General features: G+C 41.7%; 1 protein-coding gene across 4 annotated transcripts in view; it reads left to right on the forward strand.

The window, feature by feature from the left end:
• Positions 1–615: 615 nt before the first annotated feature.
• WLS (Wnt ligand secretion mediator) overlaps positions 616–23,616 on the forward strand; it is a 106,009-nt gene continuing 83,008 nt past the window's right edge. For 2 of the 4 annotated variants that reach the window (XM_022581126.3, XM_089921163.1), the window contains exon 1: positions 617–971. In XM_022581126.3, the coding sequence (XP_022436834.1) occupies positions 866–971 (106 nt within the window). In that variant the 5' untranslated portion in view covers positions 617–865. Of the gene's footprint in view, positions 972–23,616 lie in introns of all 4 variants that reach the window. The other 2 variants (XM_089921147.1, XM_022581128.3) reach the window with 2 other exon arrangements.

A 23,616-nucleotide genomic window follows, 5' to 3' on the forward strand; every position in this document is an offset into this window, starting at 1 on the left:
CAAGGCAAGAGCCAGGGTTAAGGCTCTGGAAACCTATGGAGTGGGGGGATAATGTGGTAATGAACAGTGGCCTGATCTGGCTGGAGCGCAGTGTTCCCCAAGGGGTGCAGTGGGGGGATTTAGCTGGCTATTTGCCCAATAACGAGGCTGGGAGCAGGCAGAAGGAAGCCCAGCTGAGACTTTATTCCGCATCTCCGTGCTTTGACCTAAGCATCTATTGGGTCCCTTTAAAAGATTCTCCTCCTCTTTCCTAAAGAGAGTTCTAGCAGTTGGGGGTGGGGACCATTTCCTAAAGTCAAGGCGTAAGTTAAAGGTCTGCCGAGCTGCCCACGGGGGATTTAAATCTCGCACCAGAAGAAGAAACGTGTGGGAAGCGGAGTAGGGGGAACCCACTAAAGAACAACATCAACCCCCAAACGACACGAGCCCCTGGCGGGACAGGTTGCCTTCCAGGCCCGGGAGCGGGACACCAGCACCCGCCAGAGCTCGGAGCCCCGCACTGGCGGGCAAGAGGGAGTGGAAGAGCGGGAGGTAGGGAGGGAGGGAGGAAGCGCGAGAGGGAGGGAGGAAGAAAGGGAGGGAGGCGGCGTCATGTGATCCGCTTCCCTGCTCCTTTAAGCGTCCACAGGCGGCGGAGCGGCCACAATCACAGCTCCTGGCATTGGGGGAGCCCGAGCCGGCTGTGCCGGGGGAATCCGTGCGGGCGTCTTCCGTCCCGGTCCCATCCTCGCCGCGCTCCCGCACCCCTGAAGTTTTGCAGCGCCCAGAAAGGAGGCGAGGGAGAAGGGAGCGTGAGAGGAAAGGGAGCAAAAAGCACACCCTAAAACATTTATTTCAAGGAGAAAAGAAAAAGGGGGGCGCAAAAATGGCTGGGGCAATTATAGAAAACATGAGCACCAAGAAGCTGTGCATTGTTGGTGGGATTCTGCTCCTGTTCCAAATCATCGCCTTTCTGGTGGGAGGCTTGATTGGTAAGTGCGAGAGCTGCAAACTTTTCCCCCTTTCTCTCTTTTCGGGCCCCTTCCCTCTTTGCCTCTTCGGCTACTTGTTACAGTATCACTGCCTTGCTTCTATGATCTAATTAGTCCGGCTATTGTGCTTAAGAAAGCAGAGCTCCATGGGGCTCCGTGGGGCACAATCCAGTCTAGTGGCTAAGAGAAAAGGAGGGGGAAAAGTTTTGGCCTAGTTTCAGTATCCACTTGAAAGGAAGGAGGGGGGTAGCGGGGGTGGGAATCTTAAGCATGGCGACGGATCGCGCGAGGAAGCGCTGGGTTACAAAGTTGATTGCCGCCCCCCCCCCCCCCGCCTTTTCCCGCGTTCCCCCCCTTTTCCTCTCGCTTCCCTCCCAATCAGCTCCCGGAGGGCAACGTAATCGACTTTATTAGGAACAACTGAAGAGTCAGAGAACTGCGCCCGGCGCAAACCCAGAGAGCCCTGTTACAGGGCTGTGATCTCTGCATGTGTAAACGCTTTGGGTTGTCTCAGCTGGGGGCTGAGAGTTTGCATTTTGGGTCCTGACCTTCGTGCCCTCAGCTTCCTCGTCGCACTCCCATCCCACGCCCCGCCGTGGCCGTCCGCAAGGTCCGAGCCTTGGCCCGGAGCCTGGATGGGGTGAGGTACGGTGGGAGAGAGTCCTTGGATGGAGCTGCGGGAAGTTGGAGAGGTCGGAGGGGAAAGGCGTATCGGAAAGGTGTTGCTTTTGGCCTCCCGCCCTCTCGCGAATCTCCCCTCCCCCACTTCTTAGAGCTCCGAGAGCCGGTGAGTCTGGAGCCCCGGGTCCTGCCTTGGCGCCTAGGAGGGCGGCCTGCGCCCCCGCCGCAGCCCCCCGCAGGTGACAGCTCCCCCCTGGGAGACCTCCCCTGGCGTGCATCGCCCGGACCTCTCGAGCCAAACACGCTTCCGGGTGAAGAAGATGGTTTCACGGACCTTCCACTCAAAAATACTCCCTTCTTGTCGCCGTGTCTCCATCTCCATCCATCCTCCCGCCTCTCCGCACACTCGCTTTCCCTTTACCCTCGAGATTTAGGACGTCCCGGCGCAAACTTCAGCGCCAACTTCGCCACGGGTGCGGATGAGAGGCTTGGCTTCCGTATTTCGCAGATCTGTAAAACTTTGCGGAGTGGAGAGTCTACGGAGGGGCTTTCTGCGCGCGTCCCTTTTCCGGAGCCCGCGCGGCGCGGGTGTCGTCGTGGTCGTGAGAGCTGCACAGGCTTGGGCACCTCGAGTCCTGTGCCTGGCGTTTTGTCTCCAGACTTGGGTTTGATGGGAACAAATGAAAGGGAGTCTGGTTTTGTAAATCACCGTAACATCCAAGCTAATTGTTTAAACAAAGGAGAGTGGGTGAAGCTTCACCAAGGAGAGAAATTTCTGGAGGAGAGCGTGCCTTTCGCTGTGTGTGTATCCACAAAGCAGAAGGAGGTTCGGAGTTTTCCAAGCTCATATCCTCAATTTGGGTCAAACAGCTTAATCTTTTTATTCCTGGAACCCTCCCTCCCACCCCTCCCGTTAGGAGCTCCTGTTTAGCTACGTGCAATCTCCATGTTTCCCTGTATTGGATTTTTCGAGGCTCTTAATACATTCTCTACTGGGAGCTGAAGGCAGCCTTCTCTGTGCCCTCACGGTGATTATGCAGCGGTTACAATTACACCTCTTGTCTCCCTTGATGAGCAGTTGCAGTTAGATGCCATTGGATCTTGTGTGATTTCAGTGGCAGACCATAATTAAAATTTCTTGCACCTTGTGCTTTCAGAATTAAATTGGCCTATTATCCCTGTCTGACCTTCATCCTCTGAGGTTTTTGCACAAGCAGTGAACCATTACACATAGTTCCCTGGTATTTGTTGGTGTGTGTTTCTTTTTCTAAAGTTGATCTAGCCCATTATCCACTGTTGTAGGTTTCTTAGGGCACTTCTGGAACTAGCATAATTTCTGGAATCTTAGTACTGTGGTGAAGGTCCAAGGGCACTGGTGAGTGGCTGCTGGACATTGGAGTTTCCATAGGATCAGAACAGTTGTATGTTCAAAGAGGGGTTTGTTTGGAGTAAGTGGTGCCAAGGGTTGTTTTTCCCTGAGAACTTGATTAGTGACCGTATCTGATAACAATCTCAAAAAGTTAGTGATAGGTCTAGATTCCCCTCAGTAAATCAACAGATTTAATTCCATCTTTACTTGAAAAAGAAAACTATCTCTGTATAACACTTGTTGGGGGAAATTGTTGTGTACGTTCACCTCTTACCTCTCCTCCTTCCTCAGTTGCCAAGGCTATGTCCCTAGTTCTGGCCTGAAGGCTGAAAAGATCAGATCCATTTCACCGCAACACTTGAATAGTGGCTTAGCCTTTACCTCAACCAGTTATAGAGTAATTTTTTTCTTTTTTTGCTGTTAAACAAATCTAAGAACTTAGGTATGCTATAAGACAAAAACATGGGAAATAAATATCAACAAAAGGTAAGTGATATGTTTTCCCACCAAACTTCCCTAAACTGGAAAGCAGGTGAAACTAAGCAAAGGATGGAACTTCAAGAAAGTGAGTGAGTGGAATCAGTAGCTGAAGAAGTGTGTAGGCTGGAAAGTCTAAGTAAAGTCCAGAAACCTCCTCTTCCACGCTCCGCAGTGAGAAGAGAACTTCTTCACTGCTCAACCCTATTGATGCGTAGGAAGTCCGGTATCTTGGGTGTGCAGTGTCTTTCTAATTCATCAGCAGAGGCCAAGTGAGAAAGTGAAATCTTCACTTTGAATTGGCCTTGGTATATAATGTTCCTTTTTGATCACTGTTGTCCTAGATGAAAGGAAACATGACAGCCTAGAAAGGGGAGGATCCGAATGGCAAAGCTCCTGATGGTAAGGGTGTAAGTACTCCACACACGCAGACGCAAAACAAAAACAATCAACCACCACCCCCAAACAATAATGACAAACCACGCACCCAAGGTGACAGGCAGTTTTTCAGTTAACCAACAGGCTTCAGTCTCCTCATTGGTAGGTTGATGAATTTGAGATCCCTTTCAGTTGTGAAATTGTATGAATTTTTCAGTGCTTAAGTTTTGTGTGGCATTCAGGCTGGTGTTTGGTTGTAGCCTTCTAGAATTGATGGGGAAAAATTTAAACACTAGGTAAAAAGGAAATAAGAGGGATTGGGTTTTGGTTTAGTCAGCTTAAATCCTCCCCTGCTCCAACAGCCTTCTTAGAACCAAGGTTTTTTTTTGTTTGTTTTCGTGCTTGTTTTGTTTGTTTGTTTTGTGCCAGGGTCTGTATACTGCTAAGCCTTTAATGGGATTTTTCAAGAAGTCTCTGGAAAGCAATATCTTATGTGGTAGAATTTGGGGTACTTAAGAATTCAATGAATTATGCCATGCTTTTGTAAAAACTTTGAGTCATTATAAAATCATGCATCTGATTGTTTTCTTATGTATTGAGAAGGTTTCTTAAGTGGCTAACTTATTTTGTATTTAGAATTCATTTAAAAATTTAAGAACCCCTGAAGGAAAAGAAAATATTTTTAGAGATATAGCTTAATCTTTAGCCTCCTTAAAAATAAGCCTGCAGAAAATTAAAAAAATAATTTTCCTTTGATTTCACGTTTGGTGAGTTTAGTTCATGGAGAAGCAGCTGCAGGGGTGGTGGAAGGGGGGAGGGGAAGGAGACCATGTGTGCTGAAACAACAGTGCAGCCGACTAAAAATCATGAACTTGATTCCCTGGCCTATTATGTGCAATTTGCTCAGCTTCAAATTAGTCATGTCTGGGAGATATAATGGTTGGAAAAGCAGGTCACCGTTCCCACCTGTTCTAAAACTGGTAAGAGTATAAAGATCAGGGTTGGATGAATAGAAAATTATTGCATTGTTTTAAGCATACCCGTAAATTAGAATATTCCAAACTTAAACCCAAATAAGTATCAACAAATTGCCCATTATTATTATTTTAGGAAGGATTGCTTTCTTTCAAAGGCTTAGTATGTTAGCAGCCTTTTCTTGTTTTTTATTGCTGAGAATATTATGTGTGTGTATACATGTATAATACACATACATATACACACATGTATAACCAGTTTTCTCAATTTTAGCATGGTCTTTTCTACTGCTTTTCAATGATATAGCCGTATTATTGGGCTATTATTGTTTGAGTGGAAACTATGGATGGTTTTGATTGTGGTCCATTCATATGAAGAGTTTTTGTTTCTGCTACTATCACTTATTTGAAAGGGGCAGGATTTTAAGAAATTTAATAAAATCACAGTTATGCAGAGTATATAAGTGTTTGCTTCTCAATATATTAGGTTTTAAACTTGTTGTGGTATTTATTACATTTTAACATATATTAATAATGCAGTACTTGGCAGTCCTGCAGTGTTTGGGTATCTGTTGAGAAAAGAACTAATGAACTTGCTTTTGGTTGATGTTACTCCACAGTTTTCTGTATTTGATTCTTATTTTGTAAAATTTCATATCTGACTAAACCATGTCATTTTTTTCTTTGTTAACTATCAGAGTATCTAATACGGTTTGTGGAAGTACTGTGCAACCTCAAAATTTCTTTTGTAAAGAGTGGGAAATTTTTTGTAATTGAAATTGCATTATTTGACTTTTAAAAAACTATCTAAGCTATCTACTTGGTTATTGCAACAAAGTCATGCTAGTGCTAACAGTCTCTAATCATGCTTTCATCTAATCATTCAGTACAGCCTGTCTAGGCTTCTTTTGGAACTTTCCCTTTTCCCTGTTCAAAGTGAGAAACATTTCCTTGAGATAATAGTGTGGCTTTGTAAGGTTTTCAAGTCCCCTGCCTGGAACCCAGATCTAGACTCAAAGCCTTTCCTAGCTAGTTGACATTTTGCAATAATGCAGCCTTAAAAAAAATTTTTTTTTTAATCCATGTAGACTGAGGAAAGATTCTTACCTTATCTTCCTCATAAAGGTGTTTCTATGGAGATTTAGAATTTGGAATTGTGTGAAAGTCCTTAGCTTAGAGCTCATGTATGTTACCTACCTAATGTGCAAAATATTGATTAGAGCCTAATGTGTACCCAGCATAGTGCTACAATGCTGACTAGGGCTTAGGAAAGAGGGGACTTGAAGCCTGAGTAACCTCAGGGAGCCAGAGGTAGAAAAGAGTCCCTCTTAATCCAAGTTCACTAGCTAAAGATTTCTTATGATGAGGTTTTTAATATCATGATAATTCTCACTCATTTCCTGGGAATTTGAGAACATGTGAAATGAGAAGCCCTGTTAATTATGTCATCAATCAAATAGTTATATTAGCATTTCATCTTAACATATTAATATAACAATATAAATAATACTAAATGTGTTAAATATGTACTGTGTGCCAGACTTTGTTTAATTTGATTCACGCAAAGCCTTGCCACATTGGTACTGTTGTACCCATTTTACATATAAGTAAACTGAGGTACAGAAAGGTTTTAGAAAAATTGCTCAAGATTACCTAGCTAGTCAGGGTCAAAACTCGGATTGGATTCCAGTCAATCCAGAATTATCAACCATTAGGTGCTCCTGACCCCACTTCCCAAAGCCTTGCATTCTAGGGCTGAATAGAAATGGTTTGAATGTAGACAGACATGATAAGTAACACTGTAAATGCAAATAGTTTCTCATTTCTAACCAACAGGTAACATGTTAAAAGAAAAAGTATCAAATCTGATGATAAGTGAAAAGGAGTCCAGCTGTACTTAATAAAGCAGAGCCTTGACCCAGCTAAGGGAGGACAACTTCTGAGAAGTCTGTATATGCCAGTCCAACCAATTTCTTACAGGTTCTAACCAGTACCCATAATTCTATGAATAATCCAACTGGCTGAGCAGCCAAGTTCATTAGCCACAAAGTGTTTGAGTTCTGCTACCTTAAGGAAGATTACTCAATTTTATTTTCTCTAGTTAGTGGTTTTAACATATTTATACAGTTATGTAAGTCTGGACTTTTTCAAAGGAAGAGGAGAGAAGAAATCAACTGAGGTTGGAGAGGTTTTTTAGAGAGTGTGGATTGTTACTGAAAGTTGAAAATTCAGTTTCCCCAAAGGATAATTTTTGTTTATATACACACCCATGCATAATAATGAGGGCATTTCAAACTGGAGGCTTCCATGCTGACGCCGTGAATAGGTACATGTCCCATTGGAAAAAATGTTGATGGATTTTCTCTATTGAGAGATTTACTACCCTCAGTTTTGATAGAGACTCTAAGAGATGAAGGGAGACAGAGAGCATCAAGACGTGAAAAGATCATGTCTATTTCATTTGTCTTCTGTTTTCTCTGAGGTGTTGTAACGGTGGCACAATAGAATAGACAAGTGTGCCAGATGTGGATGGTTCCCAGAAAAAGTGCCTGGATGGGGATGGGAGTGGAGAGGAGGAGCTTGAGGCACTGAAGTTCTCAAACTTGATGATGAAATGTTTTGCGTTTTTCCCTTTTCATAATAGGGCTAATCAAAAAGAATTGATAAATAACAGAAAAGAGCAACTCATATGTTTTAGAATACAGAAATCCTAAGGTTCTTTAGCCCTTTAGCACTACCTCTCCCTCCCCTCCATCCCTCCCACCCTACCATGTTCCACCCATAATTAAATTTTGTTGAGGAGTGAAAGCAATAATCAGAGTGTCATCTGACCAGTAGTGAGGGATTTGGCTAATTACGATTTGTTGCTGTTTTGAAGATTTATTGGGTGACTGTGGAAAACATTTTACATGTATTGATTCACTTAATGAACATAACAACCTAGAGGAGCAGGTACTTTCTCCAGTTTTCAGATGAACGTGAGGCTCACTTAAGGAACTTTTCAGAGTTAACAGAGATGGTAAATAAGAGGGCTGGCATTCAAGCCCATGATCCTGAACTGAATCAAGCCATGCTCTCAAGTCTAATGCCACTCTCCTCCTATTGTTCCTTCAATTTCTATGGGAAACAAAGAGTCAAGTGTGATGAAACATTCTACACAGATTCAATAGAAGATGAAAGCTCAGACTAGCTTTTTCTGCTTCTACGCCTTTCCCAGACCACATACTCCCATCACTGCCTGGGTACTATTCACTGACCTAGTTACTTCCTATACAAATGATCCCAATTCCTAAAATATATTAACCTCCTTCACCAGCTGTTGTGGGTGTTGGCCAGTGCTTACAGGCCATGCTGAAGAGGGCTAAACCTGAGGAAATTACACCCCAGCTCCCCACCCCCCACCAAAAAATTATTACACACAGCAAAGAGTAACTGAGAGTTGTAATTGAAAACTTGTCAAAGAGTTGCTTCGACCTGAATGCCAGCTAGACTTAGTATACACAATAGGTTCTGAATATAGCTGTTAAATACAAGAGAGGGGAATGTGGGTGTGGAGAAGGGAGATAGGAGTAGAATATGGATTCAGGAAAGGAAAATTAAGGCCCCTATAAACATATGAGAGCGTCTCTTTGGGACATAACTTATGCCTGGATTTCCAACATCTACTTCCTATGTCACCCACTCCCCCCAAGCTGAGCTAGTGTTTCTCTCTACTTGCCTGTTTAAATCCTGGGCCTTCAAGTGCAATTTCTGCTCCCTCTTTTTCTTTTCTACTCTATTCTTTTAATATTCCCTGGTAAAGGGTGTTCTTTCTTCACTGGCCCACAGGAATTATAGGGCCTTCTTAATCTTCTAGTTAATTCCCTGGGTTAACTAAGAGGCTTTATCCATAAATACACATTTCCAAGAAAGCAGAAGAAATTGAAAGAAGATGCCAAGTTATTACATTTGTTTTGGCAAGGCATTATGATTTTTCTTTATGTAGAAGGTAAACGGTCTGTAAATGATTGGTTCAGTTTTTGTTTTTTTTTTTTCAAGCCCCAGATTAAGGAGGTTAAGCTCATGAGAGCTGGTTGGGGGCCAGTTATCTGCTGCTTTTAGTTTTGGACTAAGCCCCTCCCAGGGGGAGAGTGCCTGGTCTCAGGGCAGCATCATGTAGTGGAGAGGAACTTGGCTGTAACTCTGCAGACGATCTGTGGTCTCCGTGATCGCAAATAAGTCACAAAAGCTCCTTGGTTCTCACCCTCAACTGTGCTGTGGGGCAGAGGCCTCCTATTTCATGGATGACTGTAGTGAGGAATCCACTATCGTGAGGATAAGGCACCCTTTGGGTTTCTCATTGAGCCAGGCCCACCAGAGATCTGATTCCCAGAGGACATTTTGCTGAAACCATCTGCTTAACTTGTATCTGTTTCTCCTACTTTTCTTTCTCTGCACCTCTCTGCTCTTAGATCTGGAAGAATTTAGCCTTGATGTCATTTATTTTCTATTCTTTTTCTTTCTTGAGTCACCACCACTTTGTCAAACACCTCCAGATTCATGGATCTATTTAGGCAGAGGGAAGTGGATTGACCCAAAGCATTACTCATTTTGGGTTTGAAGGTGCCCAGAGAGGTCATCCTGCTTTCCAACATGAATTCCCATTATAACTCTATGTCTCAGAATGAGCCTTCCCCAAATTGTAGATATTAATATTGTTGCAGATAACTAGCTAAAAAGAATGTGAGTCTAAATCATTGTCCTAAAGCATGCACATTTTGTTCCAGGTTAATTACTTTTGCTTTATAGGCACTTTTAATAGAGCTTGGTTATGCCATTTTCTAAGTCTACAGCAGTTGGGACAATTTGCCACAGAAACTCACTGGCAGCAGAGAGATGTAGATGTGTGGTAGGTACCATGAGGACACAGGAAGAGAAAGGGAGCATGCTCCGGGTTCTGGGGTCTCTGGATATAGGCAAGTCATTTCACACCTAGCAGTAGCACCCCTTCCTCTTCCAGTGGCATCATTACATTATAGGCTGGGGTATGTTAATTGATTCCACTCTAAAGCTTTGTGATCTTATCACTTGCCATGAGTGCAGCTTTTTGGATCCACTGTGTCTGTCCCCTTTGGTGGTATCTGGCCTAAATGGAAGCTGTGAAGCTTGTTGCTATTAAATTGTAAAGATGAAAGGGCCTTGGAGACCGTCTTGTCCTACCTCCTTTGAGGTGGAATTGGAGTCCCAAGAAAGGGAAGGGGCTCAGTTTACACAATTAGAGGCAGAGCCTTGGTTTAGACTCAGGTTCTAATGTCAGTCAGCACTCCAAGCATATATCTCTTTCTGCGTTTCAGTGTGAAGATCATCTGATTTCCGTCGTATAGTTAATGTGCAGAAAATTCCCAACTTGTGGTTCTTAAAGCCCTATTGACTTTCCTGTTACTTGAAAATAAAGTAGCAATAACTTTACTGTCTTCTGCTTGCCTTTGTGTACTTAATGTTCTTAGCTAATTTCTGATGAAGCAATAGGATTATATGGAGTGTTAAGCTGTTCTATGTGGATTCTAAAGAATACCACATAATAATAAAAAACAAAAATAAAGTGAAATTTCTTCCTTGTTTGCTGAGCGGGCGGTACATCCCCTTTCTCCTGCTTGAGAAAATGTAAATTTAAAACTTAAAACTGTGCACTATGGTCCTTACCAATCCAACCAAAAGTGACATACATCCTCATGTTTAAAGACTTCCTCAGTCTAAAGCTTCCTTGTCTAAACGTCTGTGACTAACTTTTGTGCTTTCGGGAGATGTTTGTGGCAGGCACAATTCTGAAGTTGTAGTGAGTTTAGGGGAAGTGACATGCCCTGTATTTTCTGGGTCTGTTTTACATACAGAAGAAACAACAAAGTTGCTCATCCTTTGTGTCTGCCATTTCTTCACTCTGAAGGTAATGGCAAGTAGAAAATTCAAATTGCCAAAACAGGGCTGAAGGCCTTATGCAGTTGTGTCTGACAAGCATATTTTTTGTGATTTCAGAGCTGCCAGTATTACAGGGTAGATTCTTCTACTTCTTTTATTTTTACTGAAACTAAACAGAGTCACAAAGCACTGTTTTTCTGCGTCCTCTGATTTAGCTGTGATGAATTTTTTTTTCTTTTAATTCTCTCTTTAACATGCTTGCCTTCAGGTGATCCCAACCAAAAAGTTGGCATCCATATTTGTGAAACCCAGCCCTCTCTCAAGGCAGATCAAGCCTTTTTTCTGTTCCCTTTACTCCGGGTTCTTATATATTTTATCTGCTGTCATTTAGGTTAGAACTCACCTGAGAACGGAATGCCTCAAATGTAGAAAAGACACATCCCCACATTCCTTTCTTTGCTTTGCTCTGTTGAGCTAGTTCTGGCTTGTGTGAAATGGGCTCTGAGTTCAGCCCCTGCGTGCCTGGGCAAAAGGAAGTTGTAGATAAGATTTTTACTGAGGCTTTGGAAAGAGACTGCACCAGGGGCCTTGCTGTCACTTAAAGAACACATCTGTACTTAGAAGGGATCAGCTTCTTCTGAATTGTGAGGTGGCAGTGGGTGAGGTAGGGAGGGGCTTGTGACAGGCAACTCCAGGGCCTTGGACATACGTTCAGTCACCCAGTCTCCTAACTGTACAGCGTTTGCACGTTCACGAGCCAGCCTGTGTTAAATCCTCGGCCGGCATCGTTCTTTGAACATGCCCAAATGGAACAGAGTTATGCTCTATGAGAATGTGTTGTTTCTGGATAATAGTTGATGAAAGAGAAAGAAACAGAATAATTTGTAGATGCCTAAGATATTTAAACTTAAAGTATGCTAAGGTCCCCTTTCAGTTAGCATCTTAGTTTTTTCTAGAGATCGGGAGAATCCTCTCATGTCGCTTCTCTACCCTACCTACCTGTTAAAAAAGACAAAGAGGGCTTCCCTGGTGGCGCAGTGGTTGAGAGTCTGCCTGCCGATGCAGGGGAAATGGGTTCGTGCCCCGGTCCGGGAAGATCCCACATGCCGCGGAGCGGCTGGGCCCGTGAGCCATGGCCGCTGAGCCTGCGCGTCCGGAGCCTGTGCTCCGCAACGGGAGAGGCCACAGCAGTGAGAGGCCCGCGTACCACAAAAAAAAAAAAAAAAAAAAGACAAAGAGAGAAAATATAGTTTGGGGGAGGGATGAGCAGTAGGCTTGGGATTTGAACAAAATCAGCACTAGTATATATTTGAGAAGACAACATTTCCAGGTCAGGATGTGGTTAGGTACTGATACCAGCTCTGTCCAGGAAAGCCGCCAACTCTTTGTGCATCTCACGTTAGAGTAACTCTCCCAGCTAAGCAGTGACGTTACAGGAATTTGGAAGTTGCCTTTAATGACTTGGACTTCTTATAAGATTCCTAGGAAATTGTCACACTGCAAAACAACATGGTGTTGGCTCAGGGTTTTCCATATGATGTTTCTGTTCAAATGATAGACTTAATGATTTAAAGTGATCAGATTTCTAACTGCTGGCATGCGGTTTTTGGGTTGATCAATGGGTGTGATCCAGTTTGTTATCAAACTTGGGCAAACCATTTACATTCTATGAGCCAGCCTCAGTTTCCTCGTCTGAACATTTTTCCCTCACAGGAGGTTATGGATTTAATTGAGAGAACATAAGTTACCTGTGCGTATGTGCTAGATCCATCAATGTATGTGAGACATTTCCCTGAATTAGAAGTCGTCACTAATTAACTTTTTAAGGATTTTTTTGAGTCATCCCATGTCTAGTTAGGCTCATGGCAGCTTATTTCTGCCTCTTAGTGAATTACATAAAATTAGAAACCCAGCAACCCTGCTTTACAGCCTTCCCATTAAGCGTAATCCATGCAAGCCAGCAGTTCAAGAAGCATGTCATCCACACATTTGGTGAATTAGAGCAGTTAACTTACTTTTTGATCCAGTTAGTGATAGTTTTCACCAGGGTTTAATTTGAATCTTAAATTTTGCATTTTAAAATGCTTGCCAGTATTCACCGCTCTTTATAGCATATATAGCCCAGGTAGCTTGGCTTTTAAATGAATACCACTCTATATGTGGAAGAGAGATTCCATCCATGCTTGCTGCATAGCAAATCCCAGTTGTTCTGTTTTACATTATAAAATTGAAGTCATCATCCACTGGGAAATGTTTTTGCTTCTAGATATAATATAAATGACAAAGACCTTTGAAAGTCAAGCTTCAAGGAAAGAAACGATCTTTTATAAAATATTAACTACTTCTGAAACCTTAGCTAGAGTTATCGCACTGTATTATAAGGAATTATAAAGAAAAATAAAGTTAAAGTATAATCCCTGTAAGACTATAAGCTACATGAGAGCAAGGATGGTCTAATGTGCTCATCTTTATCTCCAGTGGTTACCACAGGGTAGTGCAGTGTAGGTGTTCAGTAATACTTTTTGAAGAAATAGATAAATGCCTTGCATTTTGGACCTGTTGCAGGGGTAGCTAAAATGCTTCAACTTTAAGGTCAGCCCTAAAATTTCTAACACTCTATTCTGGGCTATTCTTTTATAATTTAAATGAGGACAGGTTTCTTATTACTTACTTGAACTTAAAAGATTATGTCACCTTCATGGTTTATATGCTTAGATTTATAAAATTGTAAGTTTGAGGAGTTTTGGGAAGGGACCTTTTCTTGTTATGTTGTATAATAGAAACTAAAGCGCAGAGAAATTGCAATGAAAGAAGATTTGAACCAAGTTCCCTGACTGCTAGGGGAGTGCCTCATTACCTATGCCTACTGTTACAGTGATTACTGCTAGGTCTGATTTATGTATTCGGCCTTTATTTGGCCATAAAGGCAGCAAAGTGATTGTGGTTATCCATACTAGCTGATAAAATTTGCTGGGAAAAAGGAACACACCCTAGTACATGAATCTTGAATGTTCAAATGGGAATGTGGAACCATGATGGAATTTTGTGATTTATTATCTTTAAGAAGTAAGTGTGTTTCTTCTGCTCCCTGAGAGCTGTTTTTTAGGGGCTTCTTTAAGAAGCTCACATAATTTGCTTAATTTTCTATAAACTTTTAAAGATGGAAAATTCATCTTTCAGAGCTTCCCTTCTAAGAATTTTGCAGATGTATTTATGGTTCTTGTTAGAGATCAGTAATGTATTTGTGATGTCAGCTTTTATAACTGCCCTTGACAAGAAAGCGTAAGACATTCAAATAACCACCTCTGCATCCCATTGTGTTCAGCTTGTTGATCTGGTGGGTGGGAATGAATTCATCCACACATTCTTCCAGGTTCCTGAACTGTACTGAAACATGCTGTGTGGAATAGGTGCCTGCAGGCAAAGAGGAGCCTGGGCCTGCTGACTTTCCAGTGGAGCCAGGTGGAAAGGTGGGAACAGAGATTTAAGAAGCAGATGTACACTGAAAGGGAAGGAAGCAAAAACCAAGGAGAAAGCTACGCAAAAGCTGGACTTGGACTTCTCTTAGCCAGACCTTCCAGCTAGAGGTGGAAGTACTGGGGAGGGGACACAGAGCTGACACAAGAGTCAGGGGAGAGGAGGCGGTGGTGATGGAGAGAAAATGGGCTTGAAAGACGCGACAGGGATTCCTCCTCGGCTGGGTCATCACATCATCATGCAGGCCTTCCCTCTAAAATAATGACGTGTGTGTGTATGTGTGTGTGTGTGTGTGTGTGTACGCTATGAACCTATCCACTGCTCTAAAGGCTAGGTAAAACCACAGCGGAAATGGAAGTTTGCTATTCTAAATATAAGCAAGAGTGTTGCGTTCAGAAGGACTGGATAGAAATCCTGGCTCTACCCCTTGGTGGCTAGGTGGGCTTGAACAAATGATTGAAACTCAGAGCCAGCGTTTCCTCATCTACCTCTTGGGTAAAATGGGAGTGGTAGCGCTTGTGACATTGCTGTGAGGATTAAATGAAATAATCTGTGAAATGAAAAGTATGTATACAGTAACTTGCAAATTGTAACCACATAGAATATGCTACATGTTATTTTATTATTAGTCTTATTCTTTTAACCCAAGAATGATTTCCCAGTGTTAAATCACCCAGAGTCCTTTGGGAGCTGACATAAAAGGTTTTCTGCCTGCTCCGAACCTGGACACAATGGTTCAGGGAGATGTAGGTGGCTCTAGAGTTGGGTTTAGATTGCTTGTGTGAAATTACAATCTAGTGACTAGAAACATGCATTTTTGTCCCCTCCTAATCTTATTTGTTTTTAAGCAAAAACACAATGATATTAAAGGAATTAAAAGCAAAGAAAAAAGAATCCTCCTAAAATGCACCATTTTAATACAATTCCGTGTTAATTTTTTATTTTTTCACACTTCTGTGACTATTTCCAATTTTATATAAAAGAAATGTAAAAGCCTAGTTAGCAGAGGCTCAGACGTTTATTGTTTATGCCTCTACCAATTATGTGTTTTCTTTGGAAATTCAGCAGTCAGTTCCTCCTCTCCTTCTAAAACTCTTCTCTCATACTTAACTCAAGATTGCTTGTTGAACCATTGAACCATGGGAAATTCATTTTCAAAATCTGCTTAATTGCTGTGAGACTTTTAATTTGTTCTGGATGATGGTGCTAATGTCTGGGAACTGGGACCGAAGCCCTCCAAAGTTGTTAATTCAATCAGCCACTGTGCCCTTGCCATGCCTAATGAAGGGAGGGGGGTATCCAGACCCCTCTCACAAAGAGGCTGGGTCCCTCCTGACCACCTCGTCAAAGATGAATAAGAGGGACCCCACAGTTAGGTCGAACACTTGGGGCAAATTACCAGGGTGTCAGTCCACATTATCCAAAGCCCTGGGTTGTGCTTTCCCAAATAATTATTCAGTTGGTTTTATGTAGGAGCCCAGAGTTTTAAGGCATGGTTTTTGTGTGCATGTGTTCACACCTGCTAATCTGCAAAATTCTTTAATCACCAGCGTCTATTTGGCTGTGTCTGTGATCTGTAAGATCATAAACATCACCCCCAGACTATTGATATTCCTGTTAACCACTGAAGTTTTCCATGGCGAGACTGGTGAAAGCTTGCTCTGTCCTCATGATAAATTAGCTTGTTTATTCCTCTTCTGCTTATTTCTATCCTGCTGTTGGTTAGTGTAATGAAGCAGAAGTCCATTGTGTATGTTCATTGGGTAGCGATCCTCTGGCACCAAAGGGGGTAATTGAGTAGAAAGGCAGAATGCTGTTGGTGCATGGGAGAAGTTAACACCACATGAGGTCACCAGGCTTCAAGCTTTAATCAATGTGGACACAATGCAATTGAGATTTTGAAAAGGGTTTGTTTATAGTGTGAGAGTAAGGGTCAGTAGTTAATTTGAAATGCTGTAGGTGTGTTTTCCTTGAACCAAGAAGGTACAGAGCATGTGTCATAGAGGATTGTAAATATCCTCAAGGGAGGGATGTAATTGGGGTGGAGGCTTAAAAAGAAGGGAATTTAAGAACGTCAGTGTGCTTATTATTGACCCATCCATGTTTCATTTAAACTTTTACCATTCTTCGCAATGGGAAAAAGACTGTAGGAAAAAACCCTATAAAAGTCCATAGTACAGAGGCACAGCCCTACCAAGAAACAACTTTTTTGGTTTTTTTAAAGCAATGCTTTCCTTTGGGAAGATATTTGGAGTGCTATAAAATATTGCACTAAGAGTACTTAGTAGTACTAATATTACTCCTAGTATTAGCTGCTCATTCTCAAAGAATTCCCACTCTCAAAAGTTTACATCTTTTAGGATTTTTAATTGCCGTGGCTTGAATGAGATAATATGAAAACCCTTAACCTCTCTGCTCATTTATGCTGCTGCCTCTTTCCATTTCAGGCTCCAGTCTAAACCAGGCATGTCTGTCTGCTTTTTGGATTATCTTTGACATTTCTCCCCATTATTTAATTACCTAAGTTTCAACAGCTAGAAACACCATGCTTTTATAATCACTATTCCAATTTGAAAGTAGAGAGGGCCCTATCCTTTTGTTGCAGGGAAACTCTGCAGACCAATGTCTGGTTTTCAGAAATGACTACAGGAAAAGAACATGAAGGCTATGGCAGAGCCAAAGACTAGACATAGACTCAGAGATGCTTTGTTAAGTGCATGTTAAACCTAGGTGATGACTTCATACTCCTAATACCTCATATTTGTATAGTGCTTTTATCCTTCTTCAAAGCACGTTCATAGAAATGATCTCATTTGATCTTAATAACAGCACTCTGAGACAGGTCAGTCCACCAGGAATATTCACATTTTAAAGTTATGGAAACAGAAATGGAGAATAGCTGTGTTTGTGGTTAGTTTTGTTTGAGAAGGGTTGATTTGGTAAGATTTATTTGTGGTGGAGTTACTCTGAGGATTTGAAGATTAATTGCTACTTGATGATATAGGATAAAGTGTAGTAAAAAGCTTAGTTTTTTAATATAGAGAATTACTTCTTACAGAAGTCGCTGTATATTAACCAAACATTACTTTCTGAGCTATCTTCTAGGACAAGTACATGTCACCTGTGGTCCATCATGTTTAATTTCCCCACGTAACACTCAGCTGCTCCCTTAAACAATTGTTAAGCAAATATGTCAAAAATATCTCTTTGAAGGAACAACAAATTTTAGCCTGTTGAAGGTGTCCAGGTATTTTGACCTTTCCCTGGGCAGATCTGGGTCTTTAGAACCCTATGGAAAATCTTAAAGAAGGAGCCAGGGAGCACCTAGAGATGAGAGTGAAATTAATTTCTTAATTTTCGCTAGTAAATGGCGCTGTGGTATGGTCACCCACTTAGTAACTGTTCCATGGTATGCCTTTCTCCCTTAAAGTCATGCCAACAAATGCGCATTGAAAAGCCATTTTTGGTGTTGGTATGATAGCCCATAGAATGGACTACCATAATTAGTTTACCTAATCTCCTACTGTTGGACATTGATGTTATTTCTAGTTTGGGGGCTATATAATAGCACTACTGGGAAAACCTCCCTTGTAGTTAAATTTTTATTCATGCCCTTAATTATTTTCTTAGCAATTTCACTTCTGTGAATTTATCTGAGGTCAAAAATCATGCCCATTTTTAAAGATTTTGATAATCTCCATCTCACCCTTTGAGATCAATGATAACCTCACATATACCTCATAAGTCAATCCTGGGAGTGTCCATATCCCTGCATCTTGGCCAGTACTGGGCATTAATTTTATTTTTTAAAATTTTGCTAATGTGCCAAGAATATTTTTTTCTTTTAATTTATATTTCTTTGATTACTAGTGAGGGTGAACCTATTTTCATATGCTTACTGGCTACTTATACTCTTTTGTGACTTGCCTGGTTGTTTCCTTCCTTTATATACTATTTTCAAAGTTGATCATCCTTGTAAAACAAATTGTTAGAGATTAGGGGAAAAGGGAAGACTTACGGAGGAGGATGGTTCAGCCTAATTCTGTTGATAGCAGGATCCTGCATTTCCTTTGTGGTACCTCCCCTTTCCCACTCTCAGACCATGAGCTTTAAGAGAATCTTCATCTCTGACTCCAGTTATGGACATGTGACCAAGCCACAGGGGACACGTGGCTCAATTTAGTCTAATCACAATGAAGTCTGAGATTTGTTGTGGAAGCTACCAGGAAGAGATGTCCTCTCTGTTTATTACTGAACCTGAATATGAGATAATATGAGCCTGGAACTGCTGGAGCCCTTCCAATGAAGTCTGAAAATGAAGCTAGTAAAATATGATAGAATTCAGTGACCGTAGAGACATGAGATCTGTTGATATAATTTGATTTCTCAAAACAACCACTATCTAAAGACCATGGTGTCTCTGGACATTTTTCATCTTCACCTTGCTAATTGATTAATTTAATTTTTGCTCAAGCAGCTTTGTGCAGGGTTTCCTTTCTTTTGCAACCAAAAGACCCCAGACTGATTTACTTACTGTGCCTTTGGTTTAAAGATAGGTCGATGGAGACTGCTGCTATATCGTAGAAGGTGTACTTGGAGAGTTTGCTCATGTTAGGTCTTTGGTAACAATTAAAAAATAAAATTAGGTATGGAACCAACTTCTGTTAGGCACAGCTTTTCCAACTATAGCAATAGTTGAAATGGTGTGTGTGTGTGTGTGTGTGTGTGTGTGTGTGTGTGTGTTGTGTCACGGTTGGAGCACCAACTGGCTGGTGAAGATCATTAGTGACAATTCTTGGAACTTGGCCAGGCTGTTGGCTTTGAAGCAAAGCTCATTGCAACATGTACTCCTGCTGAGCTAGATGTGTGTGTGAAATGGATGGCAAGAGGATGTCCCAGCAGCTAAAATGAGGTTCTTGATGGCACCACAGGAGAAGCTTAATGACTGCCCAAGCAGGCTAGTATTTGGGGGGATGGCTGGGAAACTTGAGTAGGTATTATGGTGACTCGAGGTTTCTTTGGGGCATCCAGAAATCTGTGAGGCAGAACAAAGGATGAGCTGGCACACATGTTACTACAATCCCTGAGCTGGGTTAGTCATGGGCTACAGAAGGAATGCACACATGGATCATGCCTTTGGGCAACTTAACTTTGATTAGAGAGATAAGAGCGATAAAATAAGACAGTCTGTTGTCAAGGTCAAAGTGGGTGAAATGGACTAAGTGCTCTAAGTATTTTTTAGATCAGATATAAAGATTTTTTTGAAGAATTAGGGAGTTTGACCTGGGCCTTTGCAGTGTGGGTGGTCATTGGAAGCACAATTTGATGTACATAATTCAAGACAAGATTCACGTCATTCAGGGCACTGAATTAAGAGCAAGCTTAATAGAAAAAGCTATGAGTAGAGTATTGAGATCTGGCTCTAGCCCCATTTGCCTCCTTAGACATATCATTTAATCTCTCATGCTTCTTCTTGCCTTTGATTATTTGCTGAGTAGATCTGGTAATGCTTTCTCTTGGCAAATAAAGGCAGAGGCATGTCTTTCTCAAAGCCAAATACGTTGGCTTTTTCCACCCATTTCTTTTCTTTTTTTAAAGGCATTAAAGTAAGTCCTCAGAGTCTTTAGGTTACTGGCAGATTAGAAGTTTGTTTAGATGGTGATTAAGGTATATCTTAGAACTTTGCTAAATTCTGGGGAACATACAGAGGCAGAAATCATGATAATCTGCTCATCTGTCATGTCATGGAAAGAAAGCGTGAAGTTAATGAGTTGAGATCTCAGGGAACCTATTTCTCACCAGCTATGAGACTAGGTTTGCTTTTAGTATCTTGTCTGTACCCTACCATAGATCTGTAAATCGGTAAATAAGAGGATGAGTATGAAGGCAAGGCACTTATCTTTTGTAATGTACCAAAGACAAATGAGGTGGCACCGTTTTAGCTGAGTAGACAGGCAGGACATACATAAAAATATCATTAATAAAACAGAGCATGGTGTGGTAAAAATATTAGGTAATATTAATTGAGCACTTACTATGTGCTAGGCAATGTGCTAAGTGTTTTATATGCATTATGTTGGCCCACTAACATGGTTGAGCTGGAACTAGAATCTTTGTTTCACTTGCTGTTTTCATGTTTAAAGGTCTAGAGAGACTGAATGATCCTTAAAGCACTGATTTGGACTTCTTTAACTCGATAATTGTATTTTCTTTAAAAACTGTAAGTTCGAAAAGCAGTGGAGTTTTGGGGACAAAACCTGGGGGTGGTTGTAAATTGACCAGAAGGTTTACAAATACCCATAAGGACGGGCATTGTGTTAGACATTGTGGGCAAATCCATTCAGCCTAGGGCCTTCCGTCTGTATTTCCCTTTGTGAACTCTTTTGCTGAATGTCCCATCATCCTTTGTGAGATGAGGTCCTGTTCATCCTGTCTCCTTTCACGACATAAATGTTTTAGGAACTCTCCACAGACTGGCTGGATTGTCTTTTTGGGCTATGAACAGATTGTGTGGGTGATGAGACAAGTAGGAAAAGACTCAGCAATCAAAAAAGGGGGGTGGAAATCTCTTTCTCAGGCTCTCAGAATGGAGCTTGGACACAAAGGGAACTTTGTTAATCATGCCTCCTTTGTAATCAGAATGGTGGAGGCATTTTTTTTAAACCACTATTATTTTGTCCTTTGTCTCGTCTGAGTGAAACCAATTGTTAATAGCTAATCGAGGGGTTAAAAATTTCCCAGACATGGCCAGGCAGAATCAACTTCACTTGATAAAGTAGTGGGTTGATTCTGGTTGGAACACCAAGTCAGGTGTGGTGACAGGCTTCTTGCAGACATGGTGTTGGTCTGATAGGATACCCTTGTCCAAGATCTACATGGTGGCAGCTTTGTGCTTAGTTGTTGAAAATTTCATGCATGTGTGAGAAATGGGGAAGAGATAGGTAAGACTTGGAGGTTTTAGTGAGTTAGGATTCAGTCACTTTGTAGTACTAAGTCCCTAAAACAAGCACTGAGTGGACAACTCCAAACATCTCAATTTACTGAGCAACTTGGACAGCTTACTTGTTTAATCTTTCTGTAGTTGCTTTCTTAGAAATCAAAGGAGGATAATAATCTTTGGTACCCACTTAATGGGTGTAAAATAATGAGAATGTAAATGCTTTGAGTGCCCTGGAGATGAAGAGATAGGGAAAATTCTCTTAATGTATTATTCATATATAATATGGTAAGATGAATCAGTATGGTTTTTTTTTGAAAACCTGTTATTATTTTAGCACCTCCTCCCTTTTACGAGGGAGGTTGTGTGCCTTAGCAGAAGTTGACTTTGTCATAATTTTATTTGCCAAGACAGGTCCAGCAAACTTACAACGTGGTGGGTTTTCCAAGAGGAAAGGTTGAGGTTAGCCCTGTCCTGTCCATTCCCTGAATCTGGTGGTGAGTCGTTTTATAATGAATTGTTGGTTGAGGGCAAGTCGAGGATAGTGAAACCAAAGACAATATCAGTGTTTAGAAGAAAGCTGTCAACTGTTATTCTAGCTATTCCTTACCTGGATGTTTGTCTATTTTCTTTAAAAAATTGAATGGATTTTTAAAATCAGAAAGTGAGAGCTGGCTGTAAATTCCAAGAAAGAGGCATCACGGTGTTATTAGGGTTGGAAGACAAAAGAAAGAGCTGCTTGATTCTTGGTCCTTTTTTAAAAACCCTACTGCCCTACCCTATTCAGAAGAGAAAAAAATCCCCCACAAGGTCTTCCCCTCTTATCTGGTACCACCTAAATGATTTTTTCTTCCCAGGCAAGATGGGAGTCTACCTCTCCTATTATGGCGATGAACTAATGCTGGTGCTTTTTGCCCAATGGAGATCCCCACCTTTCCCACCCTCCATTTGTCTGTTTTCAGCAGGAATCCACAATTTCCCAATTCTTTAGAGAAACAGAGATTCTTGTTTTGTAAGGGGCCTGGGAATTTGTCTAGTCTAACCTCACCCACACTGGGGTCTCCCCAACACAGACGACCTCCCTGGCAGCATTTTTTCCATTCCAGTGACGGTTGCTCAGTAGACAATTAAAATTGTTTAATTTTTCAATCTAGTTGAAACACTATGATGGTTAAATGTTCTTTCTTATAATTCAATGGAAAACTGGTTTCCATTACCATATTGTATTTTCCACTCATGAATCCTGGACTTCCCTTTTGGAATAATCTAGAATATGTGCTGCTTCCCTTTTGTTAGATGGTGGCCTTTCAAATAATTGAAGATGACTATCATTTCTCTCTGACTTTCCCTTTTCCAGGTGAAAACACCGTTGTCTGGTAAGATTCCTTACCAGAATCTTGCTGTCCCTGTCTGGTGATTGTATTCCCAGTCAAGATTAAGTTTACCTCTGCTACCATGGCAACCAGCTACTGCTTGTTGTTTCTGCTTAGAGGAAACCACCATTTTCCTGTCTTCAGTAGAAAATCCATAATTCAAAAATCAACTTGTTAGTGTCCTTAGAACAAATACGCCTCTATTACTGGTGATCAGCTTAGTTCAGAGAGCACCGAGTTCTACAACAGTCTATGTGCTGGCCTCCCCATTTTAACTCATGTAACTCACGCCAAATGTACTTCGCATATATGTCTGCACTGTTTTTTCTCATTAGGAGAAATAGCGTGACCTGAGACAGAGAGAGACTCTGGACTCAGATGGATTTAGGTTCAAACCCCAGCTCAACCCTTTATTGGCTGTGACCTTGGTTGAGTTATTTACATTTTCAGAGCCTCATTTTACTCATCTCTAAATGGAGATAATGATATCTACCACTTACTGCTGTATAAGAATGGAAACCAATCCAGTTAAATCCCCTAGCCTACTTCCTGGCACATATGAAATACCCAGCGATTGGTAGCTGTTATAATCATTTACAATTTGTAGATGACAGCCTGATGCCCTTTGCAGCCAGTCCAGCATGCAGGCAACTGTGATGGTTATGGATTATTCAGAGCTTGGAATCCCCGTAGTTGCAAATTCTGAAAAGGGAGTGTCGCAAATTGGCTTAGTGGGGTATGAATTTTTCTCCGAAGCCCGAGTGATTGGGATAAAGCCGGGGTTCTCAACCAGGAGTGATTTTGCCCCCCAGGGGATATTTGGCAATGTCTAGAGACATTTTTGATTTGCACTACATTTGGGAGGAGGAGAGAAGATGCTCCTGGCAACTAGTGAACAGAAGCCAGGGCTGCTGCCAAATACCCTGTTGTGCCCAGAAGAGCCTCCACATTTATCCAGCCCCAAATGTCAACAGTGCCGGGGATGAGAAACCCTGGGGTAGAGGGCTGGCAGCAGTGTAGCCAGGAGTATTAAGAGGGAATAGGCATGTGCAGCTCTCTGATTGTAAAGAGCCCAGGCTTTGAACGAAATATTGAAATAAAATGATGATGAGATAGTGTAGGTGTAGCTCTGGCTTCATATGGT

The sequence above is a fragment of the Delphinapterus leucas genome, chromosome 1 (genome assembly GCF_059928025.1).
Source record: "Delphinapterus leucas isolate spDelLeu-1000000601 "Yukka" chromosome 1, BTC_Dleu_Yukka2, whole genome shotgun sequence".
Lineage (NCBI taxonomy): Eukaryota > Metazoa > Chordata > Mammalia > Artiodactyla > Monodontidae > Delphinapterus > Delphinapterus leucas.